Below are 27,315 nucleotides of genomic sequence, written 5' to 3'. Positions count from 1 at the left end.
GGAGATGAAGAAGGAAAATGCCTCCTGGGGAGCTCCATGAAACAGGAAGCCAGGAGAGAAAGCTAGTTGATGACACCATGTTCGCCACATGCCTTTCCAGATGAGAGAGAAGCCCTGACTGTGTTTGCCATGTGCCTTCTCACTTGAGAGAGAAACCCTGAACTTCATCAGCCTTCTTGAACCAAGGTATCTTTCTCTGGATACCTTAGACTGGACATTTCTACAGACTTGTTTTAATTGGGACATGTTCTCGACCTTAGAATTGTAAACTAGAAACTTATTCAATTTCCCTTTTTAAAAGCCATTCTGTTTCTGGTTTATTGCATTTGGCAGCTAGCAAACTAGAACAGAAGGGATGTGTTCCTGGTCAACCAAACCCTCTCCGACCATGCGACCTGACGCCACCTGGGCCTTCTGAGTTAGGGTTGACCCCACCTTCCTTTTTTAATGCACTGAAATCAGCTCTCCACATTCTAATTTATTATGTCCCTGGTTCTCTGAGGAGGCCATGACACTAAGGGGAGTGCATTTCTCTTCTCCCCCCGCCTTTACTTAACTCCCGTCCACTCCTGTGCACTCTCCAAGCCCCAAGTGGTTTCTCTCTAAACACCCACAGCCACTTGCTCTAATCCCTACAGATGAAAAACATGGCTGAGTTGACAACAGATAATTTACACTATCTAATGGAGGATTCATTTTATTTATCCCAAAACTAAATTAAAAACAATAAAAATAAGAATACCAATCTGCACAATCTCATTAAAAATATTTCAGCTGTGGTGAGCACCTCCACATGAAATAAACTGTCATACAATTTCCACTTGAATTGTACTGATACAAGACACATGAGCCTTTCCAACCTGGACTTCGACCTGCATCTCCTTTAGTGCTGCCAACTGTCCTTGTAAAACTTTAATTTCTGCTTTCTTTTGTTTTTCTACTTCTTCTGCGGCTGCTTTTCTCTGTGCCTGTTAAGAAAATGATATTTCTATCAGTCTTAGAAATTAAAAGACAAGCTACAGCATATAAATTATATTTCATCTACGTTATAATACTTATAAGACATGATGTGACTAGAGTTAAAAGTAAATTCTTCAGATTAACTTTAACAATGTTTATTGAAAGAGATAACTGTAAATGTCCACATGGCAATCATCATCCCTATTTTGCAGAAGGGGAAACTGAGGCTCACAAGCAAAAGGTGGTAGAGCTGGAAGGTGACCCTGGGGAGCTGACATTCTTAGCTGTGCACTGTGCTGCCTGTCTGTGCAGCTTGCTCCTCGGAACAATCTTTTACTTTGTTCATGCACCTAATAATTTTAAGCATATGATTAGATCATAATTCCACGAATATTAACTTACCCTAATTTCAGCATCTGTAGGTTTGCCATCTATTTTAGCAAATCCCTCAAAAATGGTTTTATAGAGAACATTCTTGCGTGTACTGCTGTCGTCTGGAGGAAGATACTCTAGAATAAAAGTCCGGTGCTGTTTATACATGTCCAAAATAATTCTTACCGCTGTTTCTCGCACCTCAAACACTCTGTGCTCCAGGGCACTCACTGAAAACTAAAAATAAGGTTGGGAGGGTGCTTTTGTTATTGATTCTTAAAATAACGAGGCTTAATTTTTCTAGCACAGAAGAAATACAGATACATTATGAAAATCTGAGAAAGAAAAGAAAAAACACAACGCACACAGCATTCATATATTAAGACAAACAATTTTTGTTCATCTTACATAATTTTGATCATGTTGTGTATAATTCGTGATTTGCTTTTTTCTACTTAACATGTTAAAAAAAACACTTTTTAGGTTATGCCCTCTCTATAAACTTCGTATCAAATAAGAAACATTTAAACATTGAGAAGTGGAACTACAATAAACCCCCATGCGCCCAGCATCTGGTTTTACCGGAGTTACACTTTCGCCATGTTTGTTTCAGATGTTCTTATTTTTCAGAAATAAAGCGTCAGAGCTGTAGTGTAATCTCTCGCATGTGCCCCTAGCCCCCCTGTCTTTGTGTCCCTCTTGGCAGTGGTCACTCTCCTGAAGCAGATGAACACGCGCCTCAACCACATTTTTCATTCATGACAAGGTATACGTATCCTTAAGTGTGCATATATGCACACCGTTTCTCATTTTGACATTATAAATAACATGCTATACTTTTAATTCTGAAAATTTCTTTTTTCTACACAAGAATACATTTTTAAGATCTCTTCATATTCCTTTGTTCTCATCTGTTTCTCTCATTCTAGTGGCTCTGTGATGCTCCATCCCATTTCACCCTGCTGGTAGCATGCTCAGGAAATCTGGCATCCCATGCTGGTCCCCTGAACTTCACACCTGTCCATCCTTGGGTATCCTCATTTCTGACAGCCTCACTCGGCCTAGGCCACACATCCTGTCACTCCCAACCACTGCACTGCCTCCAAAGCACTGGTGTGAGGATCCCAACCTCTGCCACCTCCTACCTGTCCAGCTTACTTTTTCTCCTACCGTTCCTCCTCCTGACAATTATTCAGCCCCACTGGGACCACCAATCCATCCACACTGCCCACGGCCATCTGTCTCTAGCCACCCCTCCCTCAGGTCTTCATATGCCTGTGTGTCTGGCTTGGATTATATGGTCCAACATTACAATCACCTCCTGGCATATATAGACACACCCTCGAAATCCTAGACTTTTCTCCTTCTTGTGTACACATCAGGCAAAGGTGAATGTGACGGAGCACTCAACGATCAGGCTGACTGGTCTTGCCTTAGACATACTGCCATGAATGCCCTGGGGACCCTCAGCACTGCCCAGGAACCTGGTCTGTCTGCTCTCCCAGCCTCTAGGGGCCACCTCAGAACCCCCACTCTCTTCTCTACCCTTCACCACCTCTCTGGGCTTTGTGGTGGCACCCTGCAGTTAGGAGGATGGCTTGACCCTCTCCAATCTGAGGCCAACCCTTCCATTCTACACAGATCTCAAGACTTCTGGCCTTCTCTCTTGCGTTCTCATTTCCTCCCTCTTCTTTCCCCCTTTCCAGATCAGTATCACCATCATTCAGACAGACTCAATTGATCGTGTGCAAACCTGCTTCCCTTTCTTCCTTGGCACAAGGCCACCTCTACTACCTGGCCCTTGGCATTAGCTTGTGGCCATCTTGGTCAAGGGAAATGTGGGTGGGAGTGGCTAGGCCAAGTGAGGCCTCCCTCTCACAATCCTCTAGACCATCTCCTTCACTCAGGGGCAGGGGCCATGAGAGGAGTCTGGTGGCATCATCCCTGAGGGAACACGAATCCCTGCTTGATGCGTGGAGCAAGCGTGATGAGGCCCGGCGCGGCCCCACTCAGCCCTGCTCACAATGGGTTACAGGAGGCAACAGCTTTCTGCTGTTTGTCCCTAAGTAAAGTGGACTGCCGTCTGTCCCTCCCGTAGGTCCATTCCTAGTTCCCCACGCTTTTACATCCTTCTTAGGGCAGGACCCGCACTTCCAGACACCAGCAGGAACTTCATCATAATGAGCAGACCACCGGCCCACTGAGCTGGCGGTGCTGGGAGAAATGTATGCAAATATCAGGGCATCTGTGGTTTGGCTACAACTGGCTGCCTTTGAACAGTTTACAAAAGAAAGAGATGAGCTCAGGAAAGAATTGGCAGTTTGCAGTCAGACACAAAGACTGTGAGGTAGGAAGAATGGGCAGGCTTGGGCAGAAGCGTGACATGGCCTAACACTTACTCCGCAGACATTTCACAGACTGCGGGGAAAGACGGAATGGAACGTCCACTCAGGAGTCTGTTAGAGCAAGCCAGGCTGGAGATGATGGCGGGTGGACCTGGGTGGTGGCAGCAGAAGTGGTAAGAACCGGTGGATGGAGCCCACAGCATTTGCTGATGGAGGTTTGAGGCAGAGAGAAATCAAAGTTGACTCTGGCCCAAGTGTCCATCAGCAGATGAATGGGTAAACACAAGGAATATTATACATGCAAGGGAATATTATTCAGCTGTGAAAAGGAATGAAGTCCTGATACAGGCGACAACACGGTGAACCCTGAAGACATCACGTTGAGTGAATTAAGCCAGACACAAAAGAACAAATATTGTGTTTTTTTTGCAACATGAAATATCTAAAATAGGTAAATCCATAGAGTCAGAATTTAGAATACAGGTTACTACGGGATGTGGTAGGAACAGTGAATGGGAAGTTAAGACTTAAACTGTACAGGGTTCCTACTTGGAACGAAGGAAATGTCTTGGTAATGGATGTGGTGATGGTAGCACAACATTGCAAATGTAATTAGAGGCACTGAAATGTATATCTGAATACGACTAAACAGGGAAACGTTAGCTTGTATATATGGTAACAGAATAAAAATTAAAAAAAAAAAAATGAATCCATGGAACCATGCTACACAGTGAATCCTATGTTAAACCACCAGATTTAATTAACAGTATAATTATAAAAACATGCTATCATCAATTGTAACAAATGTTCCACATGAATACAAGGTGTTGGTGGTGGGTGGGGTATGGGAATCCTGTATTTTATGCTTGCTTGATCTGTAAACCCACAGCTTTTTTCTATTTTATTTTTCTGTTGCATTTTTTGGGTTTTGTTAAAAAAGGAAGATTTTTTCTTATTTATTTAGGCATGTGCAGGCTCTGGGAATTGAACCTAGGTCTCCAGCATCGTGGGCGAGAATTCTACACTGAGTTACCCTTGTACCGCCCCCACAGCTTCTTCAATAAAGAAAAAAAAAGATGACTCTGGGCGGTGCAATGGTGGCTCAGTGGCAGCCAGGGACCCAGGTTCGATTCCCAGGTCTGCTCAAGCCAAAAAAAAAAGGTGACTCTGAGGTGTGAGGCCTGAGCACAGGGAAGAGGGAGTCGCCATTTGCTGATAGGGGGCAGGTAAGGGAGGAGCAGTGGGAGGGCCAGGAGTTTGACTCGGGCGTGTTAAGTCTGCGGTGTACTGACATCAGGCAGTGACTGCGTGCGAGGCAGATGCTCAGGCAGCGGCCCGGGCTGGGTGCTCAGATTCGCACCTGACATCACAACCTCGGGAAAGTCAGGACCATCAGGCACATTTTCATTCGGAGGTGTGATTTAGACCTACGTAACATCTAGTGAGCAGAGAACTTTGAAACAAGTAGCCCTGTTTGAAACCCTTTTCTCCACTCGGCTTCCAGAGCCCTCTCCACACTCTTCAGAGTCCCCCTTGCCCTTGGCCCTGTCGTCTGGGTCTCTTGAACCAACCTTCCCCACCCCCCTGCCTTCCACACTGGAAGGACCCAGACATCCTGGCCTCAGCTGTGTGCACCTAGGCCTTTGGTGGTCCTATCCACTGACTACAGACTCACACACTCACACCTAAAGTCGGGAACGAGACAAGGATGCCCACTGTCACCGCTATGATTCAAAACTGTACTAGAAGTTCCAGCTAGAGCAATCAGGCAGGAAAAAGAAATAAAAGGCACCCAAATTGGAAAGGAGGAAGTAAAACTCTCATTATTTGCAGATGACAGGATACGATACTTGGAAGATCCTGAGAAATCTACAACAAAGTTACTTGTGCTGATAAACAAATTCAGCAAGGTGGTGGGATATAAAATTAATGTGAAAAATCAGTACATTTCTATACACAAGGAATGACCTAACTGAGGAGTCAGTTAAGGAAGAAAATTCCATTCAAAGTAGCAACTAAAAGAATCAAGTACCTAGGAATGAACTTAACTAGGAATGTAAAGGACTTGTACATGGAAAACTATATAACACTGCTAAAAGAAATCAAAGGAGATCTAAATAGGAGGAGAGGCATTCCTTGCTCATGGATAGGAAGGTTAAATATAATTAAGATGTTAATTCTACCCAAATTGATCTACAGATTCAACACAGTACCAATCAAATTCCAACAACCTACTTTGAAGACTTGGAAATGTTAGTTACCAAATTCATCTGGAAGGGAAAGAGACCCCCAAATAGCTAAAAGCATCCCCCAAAAGAAGAACAAAGTGGGAGGATTAATACTTCTTGATTTTAAAACTTATTATAAAGCCACAGTGGTCAAAACAGCATGGTACTGGCACAGAGATAGAAGAATTGACCAATGGAATTGAATCAAGAGTGCAGAAACAGACCATCAAATCTACAGTCTACTGATTTTGACAAGGCCCCCAAATACACTGAACTGGGACAAAATAGTCTTTTCAATAAATGGATATGGGAGAACTGGATATCAATAGCCAAGAGAATGAAAGAAGACCCTTACCTTATACCCTATACAAAAATTAACTCAAAGTGAATCAAACACCCAAATATAAAAACTAGCACCATAAACCTTCTAGAAAAAAACGTAGGGAAACATCTCTAAGACCTAGTAATAGGAGGTAGCATCCTAAACCTTACACCCAAAGCACAAGCAACAAAAGAAAAAAACAGATAAATGGAAACTCTTCAAAATCAAGTGTTTCTGTACCTCAAAAGACTGTGTCAAAAAGGTGAAGAGGCAACCAACTCAATGGGAGAAAATATTTGGAAATCACACGTCAGACAAAGGTTTGATATCCTGTATACATACAGAAATCATACAACTCAAAAACAAAAGAACAAACAACCCCAATTATAAAATGGGCTAAAGATATGAGTAGGCATTTTTCTGAAGAGCAAATACAGATGGCTCAAAAGCACATGAAGAGAAGCTCATTTTCTTAGCTGTAAGGGAAATGCAGATGAAATCTATAAGGAGCTACCACCTCATACCTATAGGAATGGCTGCTATTAAACAGGAAACTACAAATAGCAGAGAGGATGTGGAGAAATTGTGACACTTAAGCCCTGCTGGTGGGAATGTATAATGAATGGTACAGCCGCTATGGAAGGCAGTTTGGTGGTTTCTTAGGAAACTAAATATTGAGTTGCCCTATGACCCTGCAATAGCACCACTTGGTATATACCCAGAAGAGCTGAAAGCAGTGACACACAGACATTTGCACACCGATGTTCATAGCAGCATTATTCACAGTCACCAAAAGATGGAAACAATCAACAGACAAGTGGATTAACAAAACGTATATACATATGATGGAATATTATACAGTAGTAAAACGAAATTATGTCCTGAAGCACAAGACAAGATGGATGAGCCTTGAGGACATAATGCTGAGTGAAGTGAGTCAGACACAAAAGGACAGATACTGTATGATTCCACTTTTACGACCATAGTAAAGGTAAAATTGGAGGCTGATAATACAGAATATAGGGGACGCAGAGATACATAGCCGCTAGAGATGGATGAATGGTTAGCTAATGAGGTTGAACTCAAATGTAAGGGAATAGACAGAAGTGAAAGCAATTCACTAGGGGTCTATAAGTAACATTACCATATTGAAGGTAAAATATGACTGAAAGGGGTTGTCTAGACCTATATGTCCCACTAATCAACACTACAAATAGAAATAAGTTCTTGCATGAACTACAAAAGCAAAATTCCATCACAGCACAACAAGACAGAAAGGAACACAGACACCGAAGTGTGAGGTGGACTGAGAACATAACATTTGCAAGTGCATCTGATCTCCAAGGTTGGCCAAGATGTTGGCTAAATGCACAAGTCTGTGTTTCCAATATATTTGAAATCTGAAATAGGGAATTTTTAATTGGCAGAAAACTTCTCTCCTATAACTTCCATGGTTTAGTTAAGCTGTCCAAAGCACAAAAGATACATCAACTGGCGTACCTGACAGTCTCTACTGTAACACAGGTGTCTGTCACAAAAAGTACTCTTTATAATCCCTGTGCCACCTCTGAACACTGTGTGGAATCAGCAGTCGCAGGGAGGCTTTAGATGCACTTGCTTGGTAAGTCTTACAGTGACTGTTTTTCGAGAATCATCCAATTATTCAATAAACACTGACGAGACACTTACGATGTGCCAGGCCCCATCTGCAGCGCCACCACAAGCTGAGCTTACCTTCATCACGTTGTCGATGGTGAAGCCTGAGCCCCCGGTGCCCAGGTCCCTCAGCAGTCGGGCCAGGAGGTCTGCCTGACTCATTGCCAGGTGGGTCGAGGAGTTTGCTTTTAGTGGCTGTACCAAGTAAGTTGGAATAATTTGGAGAGACTTAATTTCCTTAAACAAGGCCATTTCCTATAAAAACCAACATAATTTGTTAATTTGTACTGGAAAATACTAAAGGCAATTTAGTCTGATTCTTAAAGTAAATACTGGGGGAAAATAATAAGGAAATAAATGACAGAGGCAAGTGGTAGTAAAATTCTTAGCCTATAGGCTCATGTTCCTACTTAAACCATAATACCAATCAAAACCAAAAGTCTCAAGCATAACAAATAAAGCCATGGTTATATGGAGACTGATGAGAGCTACAAAGAAACCATAATAGGAACCTTAAGATTTCTGTTCTCAGTATTCTCCAAACTCAAGAAAAAGATTTTCTAATTTTTTTAGGAAGTGAAACCACAGCTCTGCTGCTTTTCTATTATTAATTAGTATTTATGAAAGGTCAACCAAGAGTATAAAATGTACAAGACCCTAGTTAAAATGCTCACTGATGGCTTTATTGGTTTTTTTTTGACATGGGCAGGCTCCAGGAATCGAACCTGGGTCTCCGGCATGGCAGGCGAGAACTCTGCCACTGAGCCACAGTTGCCACTGAGCCACAGTTGTCGCCTTCACTGATGGGTTTAAGATGAAAAAAATTAAGTACCATTACTTATTTTAATGTCTCTAAACTAGTCTTTCTATCATTAAGATACTTATTATTTTCTTATTTAGGTATATAGAAAGAAAGAAATGAGGAACTATTGAAGCACAGAAGTTGCAATATAGAAAGAAATCAATTTATGTAGGTCTACAGGGCATACCTTCTAAAATAATCTCTAGTTGTGCTAGGATGACTAACCTGCATTTGTGCCTGTGAGTGACCTTCTATCAAAATATCAAAGAAGATGAATGACAGCATTTTTTAGAGCAGTATGAACATAAACAGAATTGCAAATATTTGTATATTTCAATGTCAGCTACTTGGTACGTTGATGCACAAAATGAATTTAAATCCTGTAATGTATTTCCATAAGATTATTTCAAATAAAGAGGAAATTTTAGCATTACCAAACTACTTAGAACTTAATATGGTCTAAAAATAATTAAATCAAGCAGTAACATGTTCTCATTTTCAAAATATCTTTTGAAAGAGGACATCCCCCCTACCCTGAAATAGCAGGTGGCATTTTATAAGAAATAGGAAAGTAGAGGAAATACTTTCTCTGAATAAAAACTGCTTATTCACAATATATGAAAACATTATTTAAAATTAACCTCTTTTGAGTTTGCAACTGTAGTAAAGAAAGAGAGTTTCTCCTTTTTGCTTTATACCTCAGACGGCTCTCTCACTCCATTTCCAATTTATTACATGATTGAGTATCGCCTAATTTTGTCAAAAAGCTTAGTAAAAAGTTTTTCCTTTGCTAAAGGCCTCTATTTCTGTCCCATTAAATAATCAAGAATCATTGGACTTGAGTAATCTCTTGTTGGAAATGTATTACTTTTCTGAATTTCTTTTCCAGAGGAGCCTGTAATTTCTAGAAAAATAATTTTAAGCCATATTTAGTAACAAGGAATATATTATAGGACCTTGTATTACTTATTTTTCCTTATTCATTTTCCCTGAAAGTTTATTTTTAGTTTATCAAATGAAACTTGATCAGTGGTGCTTTATATTTTGGGGAAACAATCCCTTTGAGAAACTTGAAAGCTTTGGATTCTTTCCCAAGAAAGTCATGCAATTTTGTATTAAGATTTCAAGGAATTCACAGACTTGTGAAGTAAGTTAAGAAGCCCTAGAATGTATATTTTAGATAATTTAAAGATAGAAACGTATTTTCACACTGCTCAGTGTAACTGTGTGCCAAAGGCCTGAGACCATTTACTTCTGCCTTAGCATTTCCCAAGCAGCTGAGAGAAGGTTTATGTTCAACGAATAAAAGAAGTTAGATAAGACAGTTGTTTGTTATTTCTTTCCCCTTGAAATTTTCCATTCTGATTTTACTTTCCATATATTTTTTGCTTATTTAAAAAATTAGTAGTATATGTTGAGCAAGAGAAACACGGGAAAAGCCAAACTATACGTTTTAACACAGTTTATGTCTAAAACAAAGTTTCTTTTAAAGCTTATGGGAAGTATGATGGTGAATTGGGAAGGGTAATTTATTATGCTGCTGAGTAGAGACAAAATCTTGTAGGGTGGAAAGAAAGTCACATACCTGTAGGAATGTGTAAACACATTTTAAATTCAAATTTTACAAGTGAAGTTCATACCTGAATAAAATTTGAAGCTATAATACGGAGGCGAGCAGAAGAATCTCCAGTTCTGGTGAGCAAAATGGGAATGGTTCTTTCCACGCAGTGAGTTGCTTCAAGTTTACCCAGTTTATGTTTAGGAATATATTGTGTAATTATCATTTTCAACAATTTCAAAGCAGCCTGAAGCACCTAAGAAAAAAGTGATGAAAAGGAGGAGGTATTATAATCGAATTCCACCAAAAGTAATCATGAATTTACTATACAAATCAGTTGTACTGAAAATTACACGCTTTCTGAAGGGCTAAAAATGCCAAATTAAAAACTGCTTTCTGGATACAGCTCTTTGCAAATATATGTCCTATTTCTCTGTGCTGTAAGTCCTCAGCATTTTCTCTTGACAAAAAGCTTACATTCCCGTTTGAGTAAGTGTCTTTACAAACGGAGACAATCATGTGATTGTGAAATGTTTATTTTTTAAGGCCCTTTCAGTTAGAAAATGCAACAGTAACTCTCAAATTCCTCAGGCTTCATGAAATATAAATATAAACCGGACGTTCATCAACAGTGGTGAATCAGGCCTCTGTAAACCCTGCTTTAAACTGCATGGAAGAGGCAGGTGCTGCTCAAGCCAGGAAGGACTGACCAGCAAAGGCCCTTTGCTTACACTCAACCAGTAGAATGTGTTTCTTGGCTGGTGAACTTTAATTCCTAGTTAGAGCAGTACTGTGTAAGGGCTGACACAGACGCATCTGACCAGACTCTCTCTCAGGCTGTTATGGTCCACTATGGCCCAGGACAGCACTCCACCCGGAGGCGCCAGGGCCCTTCCCGGCCAAGGGACTCACTGAAGTCACGATGTCTCGTGCGGCTCTTCTAACGAGAAAGACGGACGCACGCAGCACGCTCTTCAAGTCTTCCTTTGGCATTCCGATAGGCATTTCCATCAACTTCTTATACAAAGCAAGCAACGCATCTTCTCGATATGACCATGTCTTGGAATAGGCTCCAGCAACCTAACACACACACAAAAATCTTATTTTGTTTAAAGAGCCAGCATTTTAGTGACATCGTACAACCACCCTCCAATACTATATAATTTGAAGGCTTTTAGTTTTTAATTAAGAGGAATCTTTCAAATAACAGGACCTCTATAGAGTAAACATGAGTATTTGGAGATGTAAATTTCCCAGAAAGGAAATTTTAAGACTATATTAAAGTATGGAAAGTACTGAAAACTTGACCAAGCTGGGAACTGGGAGGGGGGTGGAAATCCACTGAGCTCATATCCATAAGAAGGTTATCTTTCAAGTTTTGTTTTGTTTGGGTATCATCCTTCTCTCAGTTAGTGGATGTTCATGGAAGGGAGTTGATTTTCATTACTAGCTCCACAAACATCACAGAGAAACACCCAGTCTTAAATGACAACTAGTTCATAAACTCTTACACTTTTACTGTTTCATGTAGCTAACTACAAACCAAAGCTTTGGGGTGCACCTCCCTTCTTCCTTCTTATGCACATACACACAGATGTGTGTGTATGTATACATAGGTGTGTGCATGTTTTTTTTTTTTGTTTTTTTTTTACCAGGGATTCTCCTAACACGTCAATGGCAGAGCTGGCCTCTCTCAAGGCTTTCTCTGATAGGGGCTCTGGCTCTCCTGAAATGCCCCTTTCTCTGTGGGCATCGCTGACGTCTGTGCTGTGCATCTCTGACTCCTCGCCCACTCTCCCCTGCTGTTTGCGGATGGCTGGAAGAGGCCGCTCATCGTAGGGCACTGACTCAGCCTGGAAGGGAGAGAAGGAAAGCTTCTATAGGGTCTCGGCAAGACACTCTGCCCACATCTGCTGAGCTGTGACTCCTGCCCTCTTTACGCACCAGGTCTGAAAGATGTGGCTTTGCTAAATATCAGTATTATCAGATTAGAATAATTTATACTAATAGAATGTAATTAACAAATTTGTATTAGGGCTTCTATTCCTACGTAAATTCATTATCGACCTAATAAAAAAGTAGTGTAGATTCTGTCTCAATTATTATTCAGGCAATTTCAGTTCAACTGAAATGTGAATTACTAAAGTTAAGGTTCCCCCTCCCCCGACAAAGTCTGATATTTTCTTACTTTATTGTTTAAAAATAAGTATCAAGCCTTATTTTAAATATTTTCATTATGAGGTGGTTTTATGTTTAAAACAGGTAGCCAAAGCTTAATAATCTTTAAATAAACTTTTTCCTGAACACCTAAAAAACCTAGGATAAGCACTTGAGTACTCCATTCATTTATGTCAACAAACGCTTCCTGCCAAAGACTGTTCTTGGGGCTCCACATACAGCAGCGACCAAGACAGACTTCTGTGCTCTCCTGAGGCAGTCAGAGGGACACAATGTAAAGATGTGACAGAATTTCAGGCAATTCCATGAGATCAGAGGGAGTACTTCCTGACTCAGCTTTCAAGGCAGGTGTTCCTGATATGGAAACAGACAGGGTCACTATCATTTCATACTTAACATTTATTGAGAGTGAGCCATGTATGAGAACACATTTTTCATATTCTGAAATGAAGTGAGAGGAGTAAAATACTTTGAGGTGTTCAAAATAGAAAAAATCCAAGTATTTAAAAATTGACGTACCATGTAATTTATAAAAATTAAAATGTTACAGGAAGGGGTTATAGTGGCCAGGCAGAGATGTGCGCTGGAGAATGAGGATGTGAGAATAACATGACGCTGTCTGGAGGCACTGGCATACCATCTTTTGAGCCTCTAAGTCCCCAGGGTCATCTGTCATGCAGCAAACTCTTAAATGGATATTCCTGGGAGAGTCCAAACCCCAGGCATTGCATCAGAGGCTGGAATGCAACTGAGGCTGCTCTGACCAGTGGTGGTTTCAGAACTCCCTACTATGGGACAGATGTGCCTTCTCCAGGTGGGATGATGTGCAGGTGTGCAGCTCAGAGCCACTGTGAGTGGCCAGCCCTGGGGTGACAGGGACACCATGCAAAGTAGAGCTGGTTAACAGGAAGAAACCAGGATTTTGATGACATTGTTTAGCTACTGAATTGAACTGACCCTGAAACCCACATCTCTTAAGTTACAGAAAGCCAGCAAATCCCCCAGTTGAAGCAGGCTTCCTGTTACTTAGAACCCAGATGTTCTAACAGTACACACAAAATCCTTATTGCATTCTACCGTGGGTAGTTCATGGCATTTTACAAATCCAGTCTCATCTATCTCTTGAAATAATCCTTTGAGGCCAGGTATTGTTTATCCATTTTATCTGAGTGGTGAAGTACATGTCCCAACAGTAAGCTGAGGGACAGAGGAGTGGCCTGGCCTGCACAGCCCCTGAAATGGCCCCCAGCCGAGAGGTTGAGCATGCCCACTGCAGGTCTGAAAGTGGCTACCTCACCTAAGTGGCTGCATCCTTCTCCCAGAAGGCAAGCTCTTGGAAAGGGGCTGGGCTATTTTGTATCTGGCATATCTCCTACACCTGACTGGCCTATGCAGCCCTACATAACTGAGGGCTGAGAAGACAGAATACAAGCTTAAACTGATTCTCTCCACTGACCTTGGCATGAAGATCTGGGGCAGGTGGTAATTGCGCTACAGCGGAATGCTGAGGAGAAAGCATTAGAAAATGCGAGGAAGGCTTTTCCTGGAGGAAAGGTTCTGCAAGCCGTTTTTCTGTTGTTCTTTCTTCTTGTTGTGGAAGCGAGGGCACTGGTTTTCGATGGTGAGGACTGCCAGGGTGAACAAGGGGCTGAAGGGGCAAATCAAAAGGTCTTCGCGTCTAAAGGGACAGAAAAGGGCTATTTAACCCCAAATGTGCCGCAATACCTGTTCCATCCATCCTGTTCCCCCAAAGAATAAGTTCAGGAAGCCAGTATTGGAAGAGAATCTATGCACAATGAAAAGTTCCACTGTAAAAGAAAAACTGTAATGGAGAGTTGTAATCTACACCAATCCCGTAATATTCCCTTAGCTGTCTCTCCTAGGTCACTGCGTGGACTACCAAAATGACATGTGTATTAAAAAGATCCCGTGATGATGGGCTTTGTGCAGGGGCTGAATCCAGGCTGGCTTGTGATCAAATCCTGGTTCTTTACTCTGTGTCTGCAAAAGCAAGTTATCTAGTACAATCCTACTGAGAAGAATTTACGCAGCAGGAAGTATGTACTCAGCATGGTACAAAGTGCTTAGACCAATTAGCTCATTGACTGTCCAGTTTTTACCCCCGTTTTAAATGTGCTGGGGAACCTGAAGCACAGAAGGGAAAAGTAATGCCTGAGGCCATACAGCTCATTGATGGAATATTTGAACCCAGGCAGCCCAGCCCCACCCCCCGAGTCTGCAGCTCAACCCTATTCTGTGCCTCTCTATGCCTCAGTTTCCTAACCTGCAGTAGAGGACGCATGGCATCTGCCTTGCAGCGTCAGGTTAAAGGCAGTGTGCTTACATGAAACACGTCCTCAATTAGCTGATGCTGTCAGTCCTGCGAGTATCTCATTTTCTCTTCACAACACTCCTGAGGGGTAAGGGGAGCAGGGGCTATCAATTTATTTCACAAATGAAAAAACGGAGAGCTGGGGAGATGATGGACTTGTTGGCAAAGGTGGTAGAGCCATATCTTCCTGACCTGGACTCGTTTCTCTTCTTCTCTACCCTGAGTCCTGAAAGTGCTCTTCAAGGTGAAAAGCTACCTGGTATGGGCATACAAGAGCTGAGCTTATCCATTACGATGGTCACTTGACCTTTACAAAATGCCTATCTTACACTGACAAAGTACACTTTCTTCCTTTAAAACTGGTATTATGGAGAGAACACAGCAGAATCTCTTTTCTTGCAGACTCAGCCTTGGCAGTGAGCATGCCGGCCCTGGGCAGCCCTGCTTTCCTGCCGCTGCAACCCACCAGCTCGGCATGCATCAGGTCGTGCAGCTCCAGCTGCCGGTACACCTTGGAGCGGTACTGCTCCATCTGCTGCTTCTTCTCTTTGGCCAGGTCGTAGTCTTCCTTCTCCACGGCACAGCGCTTCTCCACTTCGTACCTCCCAAGACGCTCACCAACCTGAAGCACAAAATTTTTGCTTTCTGTTTCAAATTTTCGCCAACTCACATCAAGGGCAAAGATAGTTCTTAAAGCAATTTTTAAACAACAGCAGTGGAGACCACTTCTGTCTCTCTATGGGTAGAAGGAACTGACTGTACTTGTCTGCAAGGTGCTGCATGCTGCTTTACCAGCTCCTAATAATGCTGAGCTCATGGTAAGTTCTGAAAGATTCACGTGTTTCTGGCATTTTTTCATGACTAGAGGGCTTACAGAGTGACACGGCACCTGATGGGTCCCAAGCGTGGGTCTGAGGAGGGGTAACATGTCCTTGAAGTTTTTATTCAGGTGCTCAACTGGTCATAACTTTATTCTGTTAGATCTCTGAACCCATACTAACTTTCAAAGCTTTTAGCAACCTGTTCACTTGTTTTAATGGGCAGTTACGGTCATTCTACATAAAAACTACCACAGGCATAAGACAGGAACTGTTTTTCTCCAGAAGTAATACCTTTTGCAGATCAGCAATAGCTTGTTTCAGTTTCTTGGCATAGTCATAACGTTCTTTGTGGACAGCTTCACGTTTTCTTTCATCTAATTTGCGTATAATCTGCGCAACTTCTGGATCTTGATACATATCAAAAGCTAAATCATCTAGGGGAGAAATATAGTCTGGCTTCCTAAAGGAAAGAAATCAGTATTTCAGAACTAATTTCAATCTCTGTAATGGTCTAGTGTAGACGTTTCCCCGTGAACCAGGCAAGAGGCATTTCCACCTTTCCACCTTTTTCAGTGGAGGGAAAGACACCAGCACCCTCACACCACTGGGCATTTCCTGCAGGAGCCAAAGGAAGTGCAGGGAAGCCATTCGCAAGCTTTGGGTCACACAGCTCTGAAGTGTGGGCTGCTCCTTCTGACTCACCTGTGCCCTTAACCACTGATTAAACCAACTGGCATTTCAGGGCATCTGGATCATTCCTTCATCCATCCATCCATCCACCCATTCATTCATTCACTCAACAAATACTCAGTGCACACACTCAGCGCCAGGCTCTGCTGTAGTAGGATAGGGTTAGGACAGGGGTGAGCCATTTCTAGAACTGGGGAAAAACCAAACAGACAAAACAATCAAATGACCAGGCCCAACCCTAAAGAGCTTGATTTAATGAGTCTAAGGTGTAATCCAGGCATCCTTATTTTATAATACCACCATAATAATTTTGATGAACATTAATGACTGAAAAGCTTTTACCTCAGACTGTCAATGATATTAACCACCAGATTCTATAGGAAATCAGAATTTTTTTTAGGAAGTATATGACCTTTTATGTTACCTGAATAACCCATTTCTGATTAAGCATCACCTCTGTTCTTCTTTCCAAATCAGTTTTCTTCTGGGTCTAACCTTTAGAACAATGACGCCTGCTTAACTACTCAATATACATTTTAACGGGAGGCCCAATTTCCAAGTATCCCCTTTTGTTTGCTGTACTATGTGAAAGAGGCCACTTGTTAATGGTAACTTGGATAGTGTACATATAGGTAAATTTTTATTAAAATATTATTTGTCATAAAAACTTTGGCTGGTAAATTTGCATACTAATACATCCAAAGAGAACATGGGACTACGTCACCTTTGACAATCACTAAGTGTACCTGTAATACTCCGTGAACTCACAGCACTTTGTTCACAGGCACCACCCCCGGGTACAGTGGCCGGGTTGGCTCCGGCAACTGTGGACAATCCCGGTTCATCTCAGATTTGCCAAGACAGTGACACATTTTAGCTGGTTTGCAATGTCACTTTAGCTACACTCTTAAGTCTAAGTCTGTTTGCCTTGATGTTACAGAGATGACAATCGAGATTTTTCACTTGATTATAAAAATCCTCCAAAACAAAGACTCTGAACCATGGAATCCTGGTGGGAGCTCCAGGGCAGCTCAGTGCCTGGAGGGGATTCCGGCACTTCCCACGCAGCGCCCCCTGGTGGTCACCAGTGGAGTTTCACACCTAGCAAGTTCAGCTCCTCACTGTCTCCACAAACCCTCCCCTGAACCTCCTGAAAACCCTAAGGGGTAAAGCAGAGGGGCCTGCCTATAGCCCGCCATCCCATGCGGCTGGTTTTTCTTAAGTTAACTTAAATTATAAATCAAAATAACGGAAAGAACTTCTATTGGAGATAATAAAATGAACTGTCAATTAGTTTTGAGACTGATGTTGTGTTAGCATGAGCTTCAATAAGGGTGGAAGCCAAGGTGCAGTCACCACGATGAGGTCAGGAAGAAGGGGATTTACTTAGCTATACTTTAGCACTTTCCCCACCCCCAAATTTTCAAATCACCACCTTGAAAGATAAGAAGGGTTACTATTACTACTTCACTAGGCAAAGGAAGAATTTGAGGTAGAGACTTGAGAAATTAGTTTAGGTTGCATAAATAAGTTAGGATTATCATTATTGTTATTATTTACAAATACTCTAAGCCCTTGGTCCTCACAACCATGCCCTGCCCTGGTCCATATGTCCTCCACCCCACAGGGCTGCCGGCAGGGAAGGCTGAGAGGCTCTTAAGGGACCCAGCCTCTGAGGACAGGGCGGGCCTCTGCGAGAGGAAAGACTCCTTGTCTACAGGCAATAGAAGGCGACTGAGCAACTGCAGGAAAAATTGACTCCATATTTTTTTGCAAATAGAATAAACCAACTTAAGCATGAGCTCTTTCCCATCGGTAATCTGTGTGTAGGTGCAAGTGGAATTACACCAAAATTGTGGATAAAATTCCAAACCTGTATAAAGATTTAAGTGTTTGATCTTTTCTTTATTGGGAGGCTATTCTCAGAGAAAGGGAAGAGAATATGGTTGTGAGTTCCTCTCTTCTTTCCATCAGGACACCTTAGAAGCATGGATCCTTACTTTCATAAACATGGAACACACTGCGGGCACTAAGGACCTATTTGTACCAACGAGAACCTTTTGGTAGTATCTGACTACCACAAGAAATGGAGTGATTTCTGAAGAGCACTGAATGAAGGTGCACTACATAAAACAGCGACCTTAATCTTTTAGTTAAGAAATCTAATCAGTGGCTGACCAAACTGTAAACGGAATTGAGAGGCCCTCAAATCTAAAACCCTTTGGAAATGACTCACATGTTCCTGACTCTAAGAAGTTACAGAATTTCATCGCCTCGGGAGAGTATCTTCTTACCCCGTGTGCGTTCCATCTAGAGCTGGGTCCTCCGTGTGATGCCCAAGGTAATGGTCAATCAGCGTTTCTCTACAAGACTGAACAAGACACACTCTCAGTCTCTCAGAGAAAAAAACTACAGAAATCTTAACTAAATGATAGTTAACTAGAATCTTAACAACTTGATATAAAGATGTCAGCAAGTTCAATGATCCTAGTTTTTTCAAGGGGCAGCTAAAATTCTTCAGTAAAAGAAGTTTAATATACTACAGCTGCAAAAATTTTATAGTATTTACCTTTTTATAAAGATTTTTAAGATGGCACTTTTTGTGATACAAATAAATTATCACATCCCTATTAATGATCACTTTCCTCCTTAAATATTAAACTTTCCAAACTTACAATGTTGCTTTCATCGCTGAAATCTGCAGGGTCTCCAATGATATTTACTGCAACCAGAGCAACCTAAGAGAGAGTTCAATAATCAACGCAAGTTAAGAATAAAATGCCTGAGATGATTTTATCTCTTGATAACAAATTGTCAACCTGTACTGTTATCACATGGGATAATGTGTCAAAGTGCATTAATTGTAAAATGTTATGTGAATGAATAGACTTTTTATTAATTTTATAAATTATGTAAATTAATATTCTAATGCTGAACTATGTGGCTATTTTAATTGTTTAAAAGATGTTGAAACAATAAGATCTAAAAATCCCCAAAGTTTTAAAATAGCCTCACAATGAACCTTCCTCTCAAGGTTAAGCATGGAGGTTCATGGTCTTTGTAAATTAGATGATGAGATAAAAAATGAAACTAACATAGCTTAGTTTATCTAAGTCAGTGATTCTCAGCTGAGGAGAAGAAACCTTTCCATACTTCTCCTTCCTTGAGGATTACTGCAGCCTAACTCTGCAGCCAGAGTTACTGGCAGTCATCAGTGTGAAAACGTGCAGGAGGGCTCAAGAGAAGGTTCAAGGCCATTCTTTCCGTTTCCTGCCAAGTGATGCCGCAATGCTGCTATAGACCAAGCAACATGACCGTACCATACAGCCCGCTTTTGACTCATATGTTCAGTATAAAAATCTGATATTTTTGAATGTTTACATTCTTTTGGGAGGGGACAGGCAGTATAGTAAATATTTGTGCTAACTAACAAGATTGCTTTGAACACAACTGATTTCTATCAGTAATTATTAAAAAAAAAAAAAGGGAGGTAGAGAGAGGGAGGAAGAGACTGGGAATTAGTTAGCATAGAGCTGGAGAGACTCTGGATTACATGTAATATCTAAACACATTCCCAATTTCTACCAGGAGATAAAATCTTACAAAAGTTTAGTGGGTTTATCTGTTTATCTAGAGTGGTGTTGTCCTTTATAAATATAATGTGAGTCGCATACGTAATTTTAAGTTCTCTAGTAGGCACATTAAAAAAATTAAAAAGAAGCAGATGAAATTAATTCTAGTAATATATCTTAATCCAGTATTTCCAAAATATTATCACTTCAACATGTAATTGATATAAAAGTTTTGATGAAATATGACAAACTTTCATTGGTCTTCACAATCCAGTGTCTATTTTACACTTGTAGCATATCTCCCTTGGATTGGCCACCTTTCTAGTGGACACTAGCACATGCGGCCAGGGCTATTGCACTGGACAACAGAGATCCAAAAAAACTCATCATGTGTCCACAGAAGATACCATTTTAAAAGTCAATCTTGAGAATGCATGTCAAGTACATCATCACACAGAGAGGGTGGGACCCAGAGCCAAGGTGAAGATACATTAATCTCACCTGATTATATATGTTGTATTTATTGACATGGTTTTGGTGAAAAATCAGCTTAAGAAACTGTCCTACGGCATCCACATAAACCGATTTCAATTCCCGGGCTTTGCATCCCGTCTTCTCATTATCACAGAGAGAGACATAACTGAAAGAGACAGACACAGCTGAGGATTCATGTTTAAATGAAAGCATGTCTCATAAAAATGCTCCTCTAACCCTACTGAACTTAATTGGTTTAAATAAAAGCGAAGTTTTAAAATGGGGTAAAAACTAGGAAAAGAGCCAGCATAAAAGTCAAATCTAATCAGTATTCCTAAGAAAAATTTTGCTTCTGAAAAGTAGAGTTGAACATTATGGATAAAACGATAACACTGCATATGAAGCACATTCTGTAGTAGGAAGCAGGTGTTAAGAAATGAGAACTGTAAACCAGAGAAATCATGTAATATATAACCAAAAGAAAAGGCCCATTCATTTGTTTTTAATTGCTTGGAGGTAGATCTAGGCAGGTTGAAAGTTAAAATTTCAAACGTTATTCTTACCCAAGTCTCCGAAACCGTTCTGCTTGATATGGTACAAAATAATCAGGCAGGCTTTCACTAATGTAGAACTCGATTTTACTTGAAATCATATATTGGTGAGCAAGCAACTGTAGTTTTCTTATTCGACATCTTTCTACCATTTGAAGAACTATTTCTTGTGGAAACTGGCAAAATCTGAAAGCAAACACATTCTTGTTTTTTTCTGAACAACCCCTGCAGAAGATCGCTCGATGCCAGTACCCCATTCTGAACATTTGCAAGTGTCTGCCATGAGGGGGGTGGTTTGTAGACATTATTCCTATTTGCTCAAGCTCTTCACAGGTGGCACTGGAGCCGGGAATTAAATTTAATTTGGTCTACCCACCACCCAATGTGAATCATACTTTTGGCAGCTAGTTTAAGTGGTTTAAAGTATAACCTGAAGTTCACCATGTGCTGAACGAAGCAATCTGCAGGGGCTGTACTAATGGAAAAGTCAGCACCTGAGGATTTTCCATAGGAAGCTACAGGTCTAAAGGGCATCCTTGCTTAGAGAGTCCTGAATTGGGAGCTGGGTGCAGCCATCAATATCCAGTGAGTGCCCACCATGCCTGCCCCATGGTGTAGGAGAAAATCTACAATGTGGCCCATGTTGGAGCTTCTAATTTTGTTTAGAAGCGACACAGCACATTAAAGCAATCACAACACATTCACATCAGAGAGCCACAGCAGCCAGCAAAGGTCTCGCACTGCAACGTGTCCTCAGGATTGAGGTCAACACCACATGCCTAGCAGGCAAGCACTGGGTTAAGGACACAGTGGAGGTTCCGGGCCTTCAGGTGGGGCGAGCACTGAAGGGTGGGACAGTCAGAGACAGTCAGGGCAGGCCCAGAGAACCATGCCTCCCCAGGCCCTCAGGTTGTGCAGCATTCCTGTGGTCCTGCTGGCTCCCACGTGTGCCTTCCCACCTGCCCCAGGCAAGGTCCAGTCTTCTCCTATCACCTGCCCTGCTCCTCCCCTACCTCAGCAGCCTTAGCTACTGAAGATGCTCCTTGCATGTCACTGAGAAAACGGAAGCACTCATACGGAGCCTCTTCACAAGCTCTTCCCCAAATGCAGCTGCCCCTACTCGCTCCTGCTGGACAGCACTAAGCCATCTTCCATAGGCACGAGGCAGACTCTTCCAGCTATCTCGCAGGCTCTGCTCCTATGGGCAATCCCCCTGACCTCCGTTCTGCCAGGTCATTCCCATCAAAGCGTAGATGTGCTCTAGAAACCTCCCTTTAGAGAGAACCCTCCTGTGGGCCTGCATCCATCTTCAGCTCTCCCCTCAGCCAAGCATCATGCAGGGGTTGTATGCGGTCACCTGGCCTTCTGCCCACCCCACTCCAGAAGGGATTCAGGTCCCTCACTTCCCATAGGTGACTCTTGGGAAGGTCAACACCAACTCCTGTAGGCCAACCCTGACATTTGCTTCTTGTCCATACCTCACCCAGGCCCTGGATAGAGTCAGCATGACCAAGCCCATTCCTGGAAACCCTCTGCCTGAAGCTTCCAGGACATTGGGCCTGCAGGTCCTCTCCTAACTTGGGCCCCCTCTCCTCTGTCTAGCTTCCAAAGGTGCCCTGGGCTGGGGTCCTGGCTCCCTTTCTCTTCTCTAGCCACATTCACCTTGGGTGATCCAATCAGCCCCACGGCATCAAAAACCTCTTGCTTACAAGGAACCCCACTCTGCATTGTCCTGATTTGACTCCTATATGCCTAGTTCCTATACGACTACCTGCCATCTCCACCTGGACATCTAGAAGGTGTGAAACATACCAGGGACAAAATAGGCATCTAGACCCCAGGTCCACTCTGCCCCCACTGGTGTCCTCAGCAAGGGCACTGTCACCCACTCAGTGGCCACACCAGCCAGAAATCCAGCCTTCTCAAGTATCTTAAAGGAAAGCCGGGTCTTTCTCTGATCCGCCTGGCCTGATGAAGCTTTCAATGGCCATTCCTCTTCACTCACAGCTGTGTCTACCACTGCCGCTCACACCTGACGTACCCAGTAATTGTCAGTTGAAAGAACAGAGGAATAAGGGACGGGGGAAGAGAGGAAGAACAGGTGGGATGGACCTGAGTCTCTTCCAAAAAAAGAGAGATGGCTCTGGGGCAGGAGGCCAGTTAGAAAAGCGGGTCCTGAGATGAATGCTCCTCACAGCCACATGCACGGGTCTTCCCTATTGGCAAAGCCCTGTTTCAGGCAGTGAGGATATTTACTGTTTCTAAATGCAGGATGCATGTGATAAATAATCTGTGGTAAAAGCATTATAGACACAATGACACTTAGTAGTCTATTATTTAAAAAACTGCAATCTATTCCTTAAAAAATAAACAAACACAACTCCAAAACCATCTAAAGAAAAGTAAGATAACTGACAAAATAAAGATGTATATATTTTTAAAGCCTCTGATTTGGTTCTTCCAATGTAGCTAATAAACAGCTTGTAGAGGAATCTAAAAATACTCCTTAAACTGTTACAGAATAAAATATATCTAAAAAGGCTAGTATGTATCTATTCTTTTAAAGATAAAACTAGCAAGAGGTTTCTTCTTGAATACAAATAATTTGGCAATAAAAATCTAATATCAGAGGGTAGAGCTGCTGGTGCAAACTTCATGCCCTCTTGGAGCAGCTGGTCTCACACTGAACATTTTAAGCTCTTTGAACCTTTGGGCTCTAAGGATGGTCTTGGAGGAACTTCCCTGGCTCCCCACTGTAGCCCCATCTCTTTGTGCCCTGGGCACACCTGCTTTCACCTGTGGTTACAGAGTACCTGGTCCTGTTTTTGGGAGACTTGGCTTGAGGATGTAATGCTTTTGCCTTCCTGGGACGCACCTGGCCTAAGGGGAGACGTCTGTGTTAAACCAGGCGCTCCCCAGGTAAGCCCAGCACAATCCTGGGTAGCAAACAAGGGCATATGTAGCTATGTAGCCTTGACTTCGGTACAAGGCCTAGGAGCTACAACTGAAACGAGTATGGGTCAGGCCTTGAAACAAATATCACATCAAAGCTCAAAAGCATCGTGTTAACATTATTTTTATAGATATCACTCAAAGGAGCTCTGCCTAATACCGTGTCTGCATATTTAATCCCCTCTGCTCCACCCCTGAACGGGGGACAAATGAGACTAGGACCAGGAACCTCTGCTGCGTGGTTGCCCTGCCCTGGGAGAAGGTGTGGCTGCGTGGACCCTCTGCCTGCATGGACTCTCTGCCTGCATGGACCCTCTGCCTGCGTGGGCCCTCTGCCTGCATGGACCCTCTGCTGCATGGACCCTCTGCCTGCATGGACCCTCTGCCTGCATGGACCCTCTGCTTGCGTGGGCCCTCTGCCTGCATGGACCCTCTGCTGCATGGACCCTCTGCCTGCATGGACCCTCTGCCTGCGTGGGCCCTCTGCCTGCACGGACCCTCTGCCTGCATGGACCCTCTGCCTGCGTGGGCCCTCTGCCTGCACAGACCCTCTGCCTGCATGGGCCCTCTGCCTGCATGGACCCTCTGCCTGCGTGGGCCCTCTGCCTGCACGGACCCTCTGCCTGTGTGGACCCTCTGCCTGCATGGGCCCTCTGCCTGCATGGGCCTGTGGCTCTGTTCCTCCAGGCGGCCTTGACCTTGTTGATCTGTGGTGTCTGGGGTCAGCGGGAGGCAGTGCCTATTGTGGATAAAGCCCTCCTTCTCCAGTAACAGCTTTACCAGTAGAAAAGGTGCTATTTCATCCCCATCTGCCTACTCTACTGTTGCATTTCTTAGTTCATTCAGAACTCAGACAGGGAAGGGAGTCTTAGTCATTGGACCCCCTCAAAAACTCCAATTTTCCATGTGATACACACTGAACTTTTCAGCAATACATCTTCTGAATAAAAGCAAGACGTCACTAAATGATTCCACTGAAAATGTCACATACATTTATGAGTTAGGAATAAATAGGAACTTCTACTCTGGGTGGGAAAATAATACGTTATATACCCCTGAGGAGGTGACAGAGACTGGGCGGATGAGTCATTTCAGGCTGCTGAGGGTGGAGGAGTGGATACCAATGAAGGGCCCCAAGTTGGATCAGGCTTTAGACGACTCAGCTATTGCTTACATCCCTACCTCTGCTTAAGAATGGAGACTTCTCAGAAAAAAGTAATAGGGCTAAAATAATTCTTAAAATATTTTTAGAAAATCATAAAACTAGCATTCAAATAACAAACATGTTTTTTAAAAAAATATACACATATTCAAGGCAAATCTGAAAGAGATTTTTTTTTCTTGTTAAAGCTCAGGGTGATATGGAAGACAAACTCAGGGAATGTGGCTAAAAAGCTACAGGTGATACTTTTTGTCCTTTCTACTCTTCGGTGTTTGTACATTTTCTTAGGTGAGCATAGGCTACTGTTAGAAGGAACAAAACTCCAGCAAACCTTCTTTACAAGCACATGGATATATGATACTGTAGAACCACCTGACCATCTGGCAGTCAGAGTAAAATTGGCAGCTTAAGGGAAAGGGAACAAACATTCTCTTTAGTTGTTCCACGCTGCCTCTTGGAACCCCCCTTTCAGCATCTCTCTTCTGGCTCCCAGTACCTCAGGAACCTCCATGCTGCCCCCCAGCTTCACCCCAGCATCTCTCTTACAGCTCCCAGTACCTCGGAGACCTCCACCCACTGACGGTCGGTGCGTGGATCATCAGCTCCCTGGCACTGAAGCCATCCTCGTGTCCAGATGAACTGACAACGACAAATCCAATCTTGTGGGGCATTCTGCGCAGCTGGGCTATTAAAAGCACAATAGATTTCTTTAAAATAGAGGAATTTATAAACATATTAAAACATTTCCTATGTTAGCTGATGCCTTGCCCTGACATCCTGGGTAATTCACAGTGTATTCAGAACTTCTCCATCACTTTAAAGAGTCTTCAAATTTTTTGTTAAACATTTTTTTGGCTGCTCTAATTTTACGTAAGATATCAGTGAAGTAATTGTGACTTTTCTCAAATTCGTATCCCAAAAGTTGGATCAGTGTGTTAATACATTATATATTAAGATGCAAACAAAGAGCTGTTTAGCCACTAGGATAGTAACAAGTACCAAAACGGTAGGCGGGCAGGAGAAAAACATGCAGGGACTGCAGGCCAACAGAGCAAGTGTAAAAGTGTTGAGGGAGCTCGGCAAGTGACTTACTTATACGACATGTTTAAAACTTGGCTGAGTGTTTTTTTTAGGTCATGATTTTTCTGGTGAATCTGTCTCTGCTTATAGTTGAATCTCATCACTTGGAGGGTGGCTGTTGCAACGCCTATTTTTTGCCTGCCAGATACCCATCCTCTCCTCGTTTGAAAGCATCAACCTCCTGATTTTCTTTTGATGGTGTGCCCCCACCTCCCCAAACCCGGTTTCGGTGGGACTGGCAACCCACCTCGCCCTGCATCTCTCACCTCCCTGCCTGCGGTGGGCATATCTCCCAGGCCTCCTGGGTCCACGAGTTCCACCACCCTGACCATGGTAACTGCCTGCAAGGTGGGTACATGAGTCCGACTCAAACTGAACAAATGAGACCCCAAATCTGGACTCTGCTGGGACTACGGGGAAGGAGAAGCTTTCTTTCCACTGGGACTGCTAGAGTAAGGCCAGTATTTGGTTGGGACTGCTGGAAGCCGCCACGCAAGGAGCAACTCCAGAGCCTGAAGCTAACCAAGGAAAGCAGAGCTTAGGGATGCTGAGAGAGAGCTTTTGAGCCCTTAGATTCAGCCACATGTAAAGCCAAAACTGTTCACAGACTTATCAGTTACTTTCCAGCTGCTAAATCAATGAAATTCATCTTGTTTAAGCCAGTCTGAGGTGGGTTTACATCATCTGTAGTCAAAAAAGTCCTCACTAAAAACCTAAAGAGGAATTGACCAAAGAGTTCTTGGAGATATGGCTGGGATGGTATTATGTTCCCCCAACAAGTATGTTCAGGTCCCAAACTCAGGTCCTGGGGTGTGAACCCATTTATAAATTGGACCTTTGAAGATGTCATTAGTTAAGACGTGGCCAAACAAAATCAGGGTGGACCCAAATACAGTATGGCTGAAGTCCTTATAAGCAAAGGAAACTGGACATGGGAAGGAAGCCACGAGGAGCAGCCAAAGCCTGGACGTCAATGGAGCCCAGAAGAGGAGAAGATGCTGCCGCATGTGTTGCCATGTGACCGAAAAAGGAGCAAAGATCCCCAGCAGCCAGCCCCAGAAGGCCACAGCCATGGGGGAAAGCACTGCCTTGCTGATGCCTCAGTGTCGGACTTCTCCCAGCTTCAAAACCATGAGCCATTAAATTCCAGCTGTGCAAGCCAGACCACTGTATGGTATTTGTTTCAGCAGCTGGCAAACCAATACAGATAGGATAGACTATTAAATTCTCAAAAGGATGCCATTTAAGCATATCCCACAT

General features: G+C 42.8%; 1 protein-coding gene across 3 annotated transcripts in view; it reads right to left on the bottom strand.

Moving 5' to 3' along the window:
- Positions 1-27,315, bottom strand: part of CEP104 (centrosomal protein 104) — a 45,879-nt gene that overhangs the window by 15,795 nt on the left and 2,769 nt on the right. For all 3 annotated transcript variants that reach the window (XM_077151518.1, XM_077151517.1, XM_077151519.1), the window contains exons 2-15: positions 25,534-25,660; positions 20,874-21,047; positions 20,338-20,476; positions 18,940-19,002; positions 18,559-18,635; positions 15,866-16,034; positions 15,220-15,375; positions 13,878-14,099; positions 11,896-12,096; positions 11,156-11,323; positions 10,326-10,499; positions 7,962-8,138; positions 1,363-1,569; positions 861-968 (exon numbers count right to left, since the gene is read on the bottom strand). In XM_077151518.1, the coding sequence (XP_077007633.1) occupies positions 861-968; positions 1,363-1,569; positions 7,962-8,138; positions 10,326-10,499; positions 11,156-11,323; positions 11,896-12,096; positions 13,878-14,099; positions 15,220-15,375; positions 15,866-16,034; positions 18,559-18,635; positions 18,940-19,002; positions 20,338-20,476; positions 20,874-21,047; positions 25,534-25,646 (2,148 nt within the window). In that variant the 5' untranslated portion in view covers positions 25,647-25,660. The remainder of the gene's footprint in view (positions 1-860; positions 969-1,362; positions 1,570-7,961; positions 8,139-10,325; positions 10,500-11,155; positions 11,324-11,895; positions 12,097-13,877; positions 14,100-15,219; positions 15,376-15,865; positions 16,035-18,558; positions 18,636-18,939; positions 19,003-20,337; positions 20,477-20,873; positions 21,048-25,533; positions 25,661-27,315) is intronic.

The sequence above is a fragment of the Tamandua tetradactyla genome, chromosome 2 (genome assembly GCF_023851605.1).
Source record: "Tamandua tetradactyla isolate mTamTet1 chromosome 2, mTamTet1.pri, whole genome shotgun sequence".
Lineage (NCBI taxonomy): Eukaryota > Metazoa > Chordata > Mammalia > Pilosa > Myrmecophagidae > Tamandua > Tamandua tetradactyla.
The sequence above is the reverse complement of the archived record's forward strand: the minus strand, read 5'-3'. Positions and strand labels throughout refer to the sequence as shown.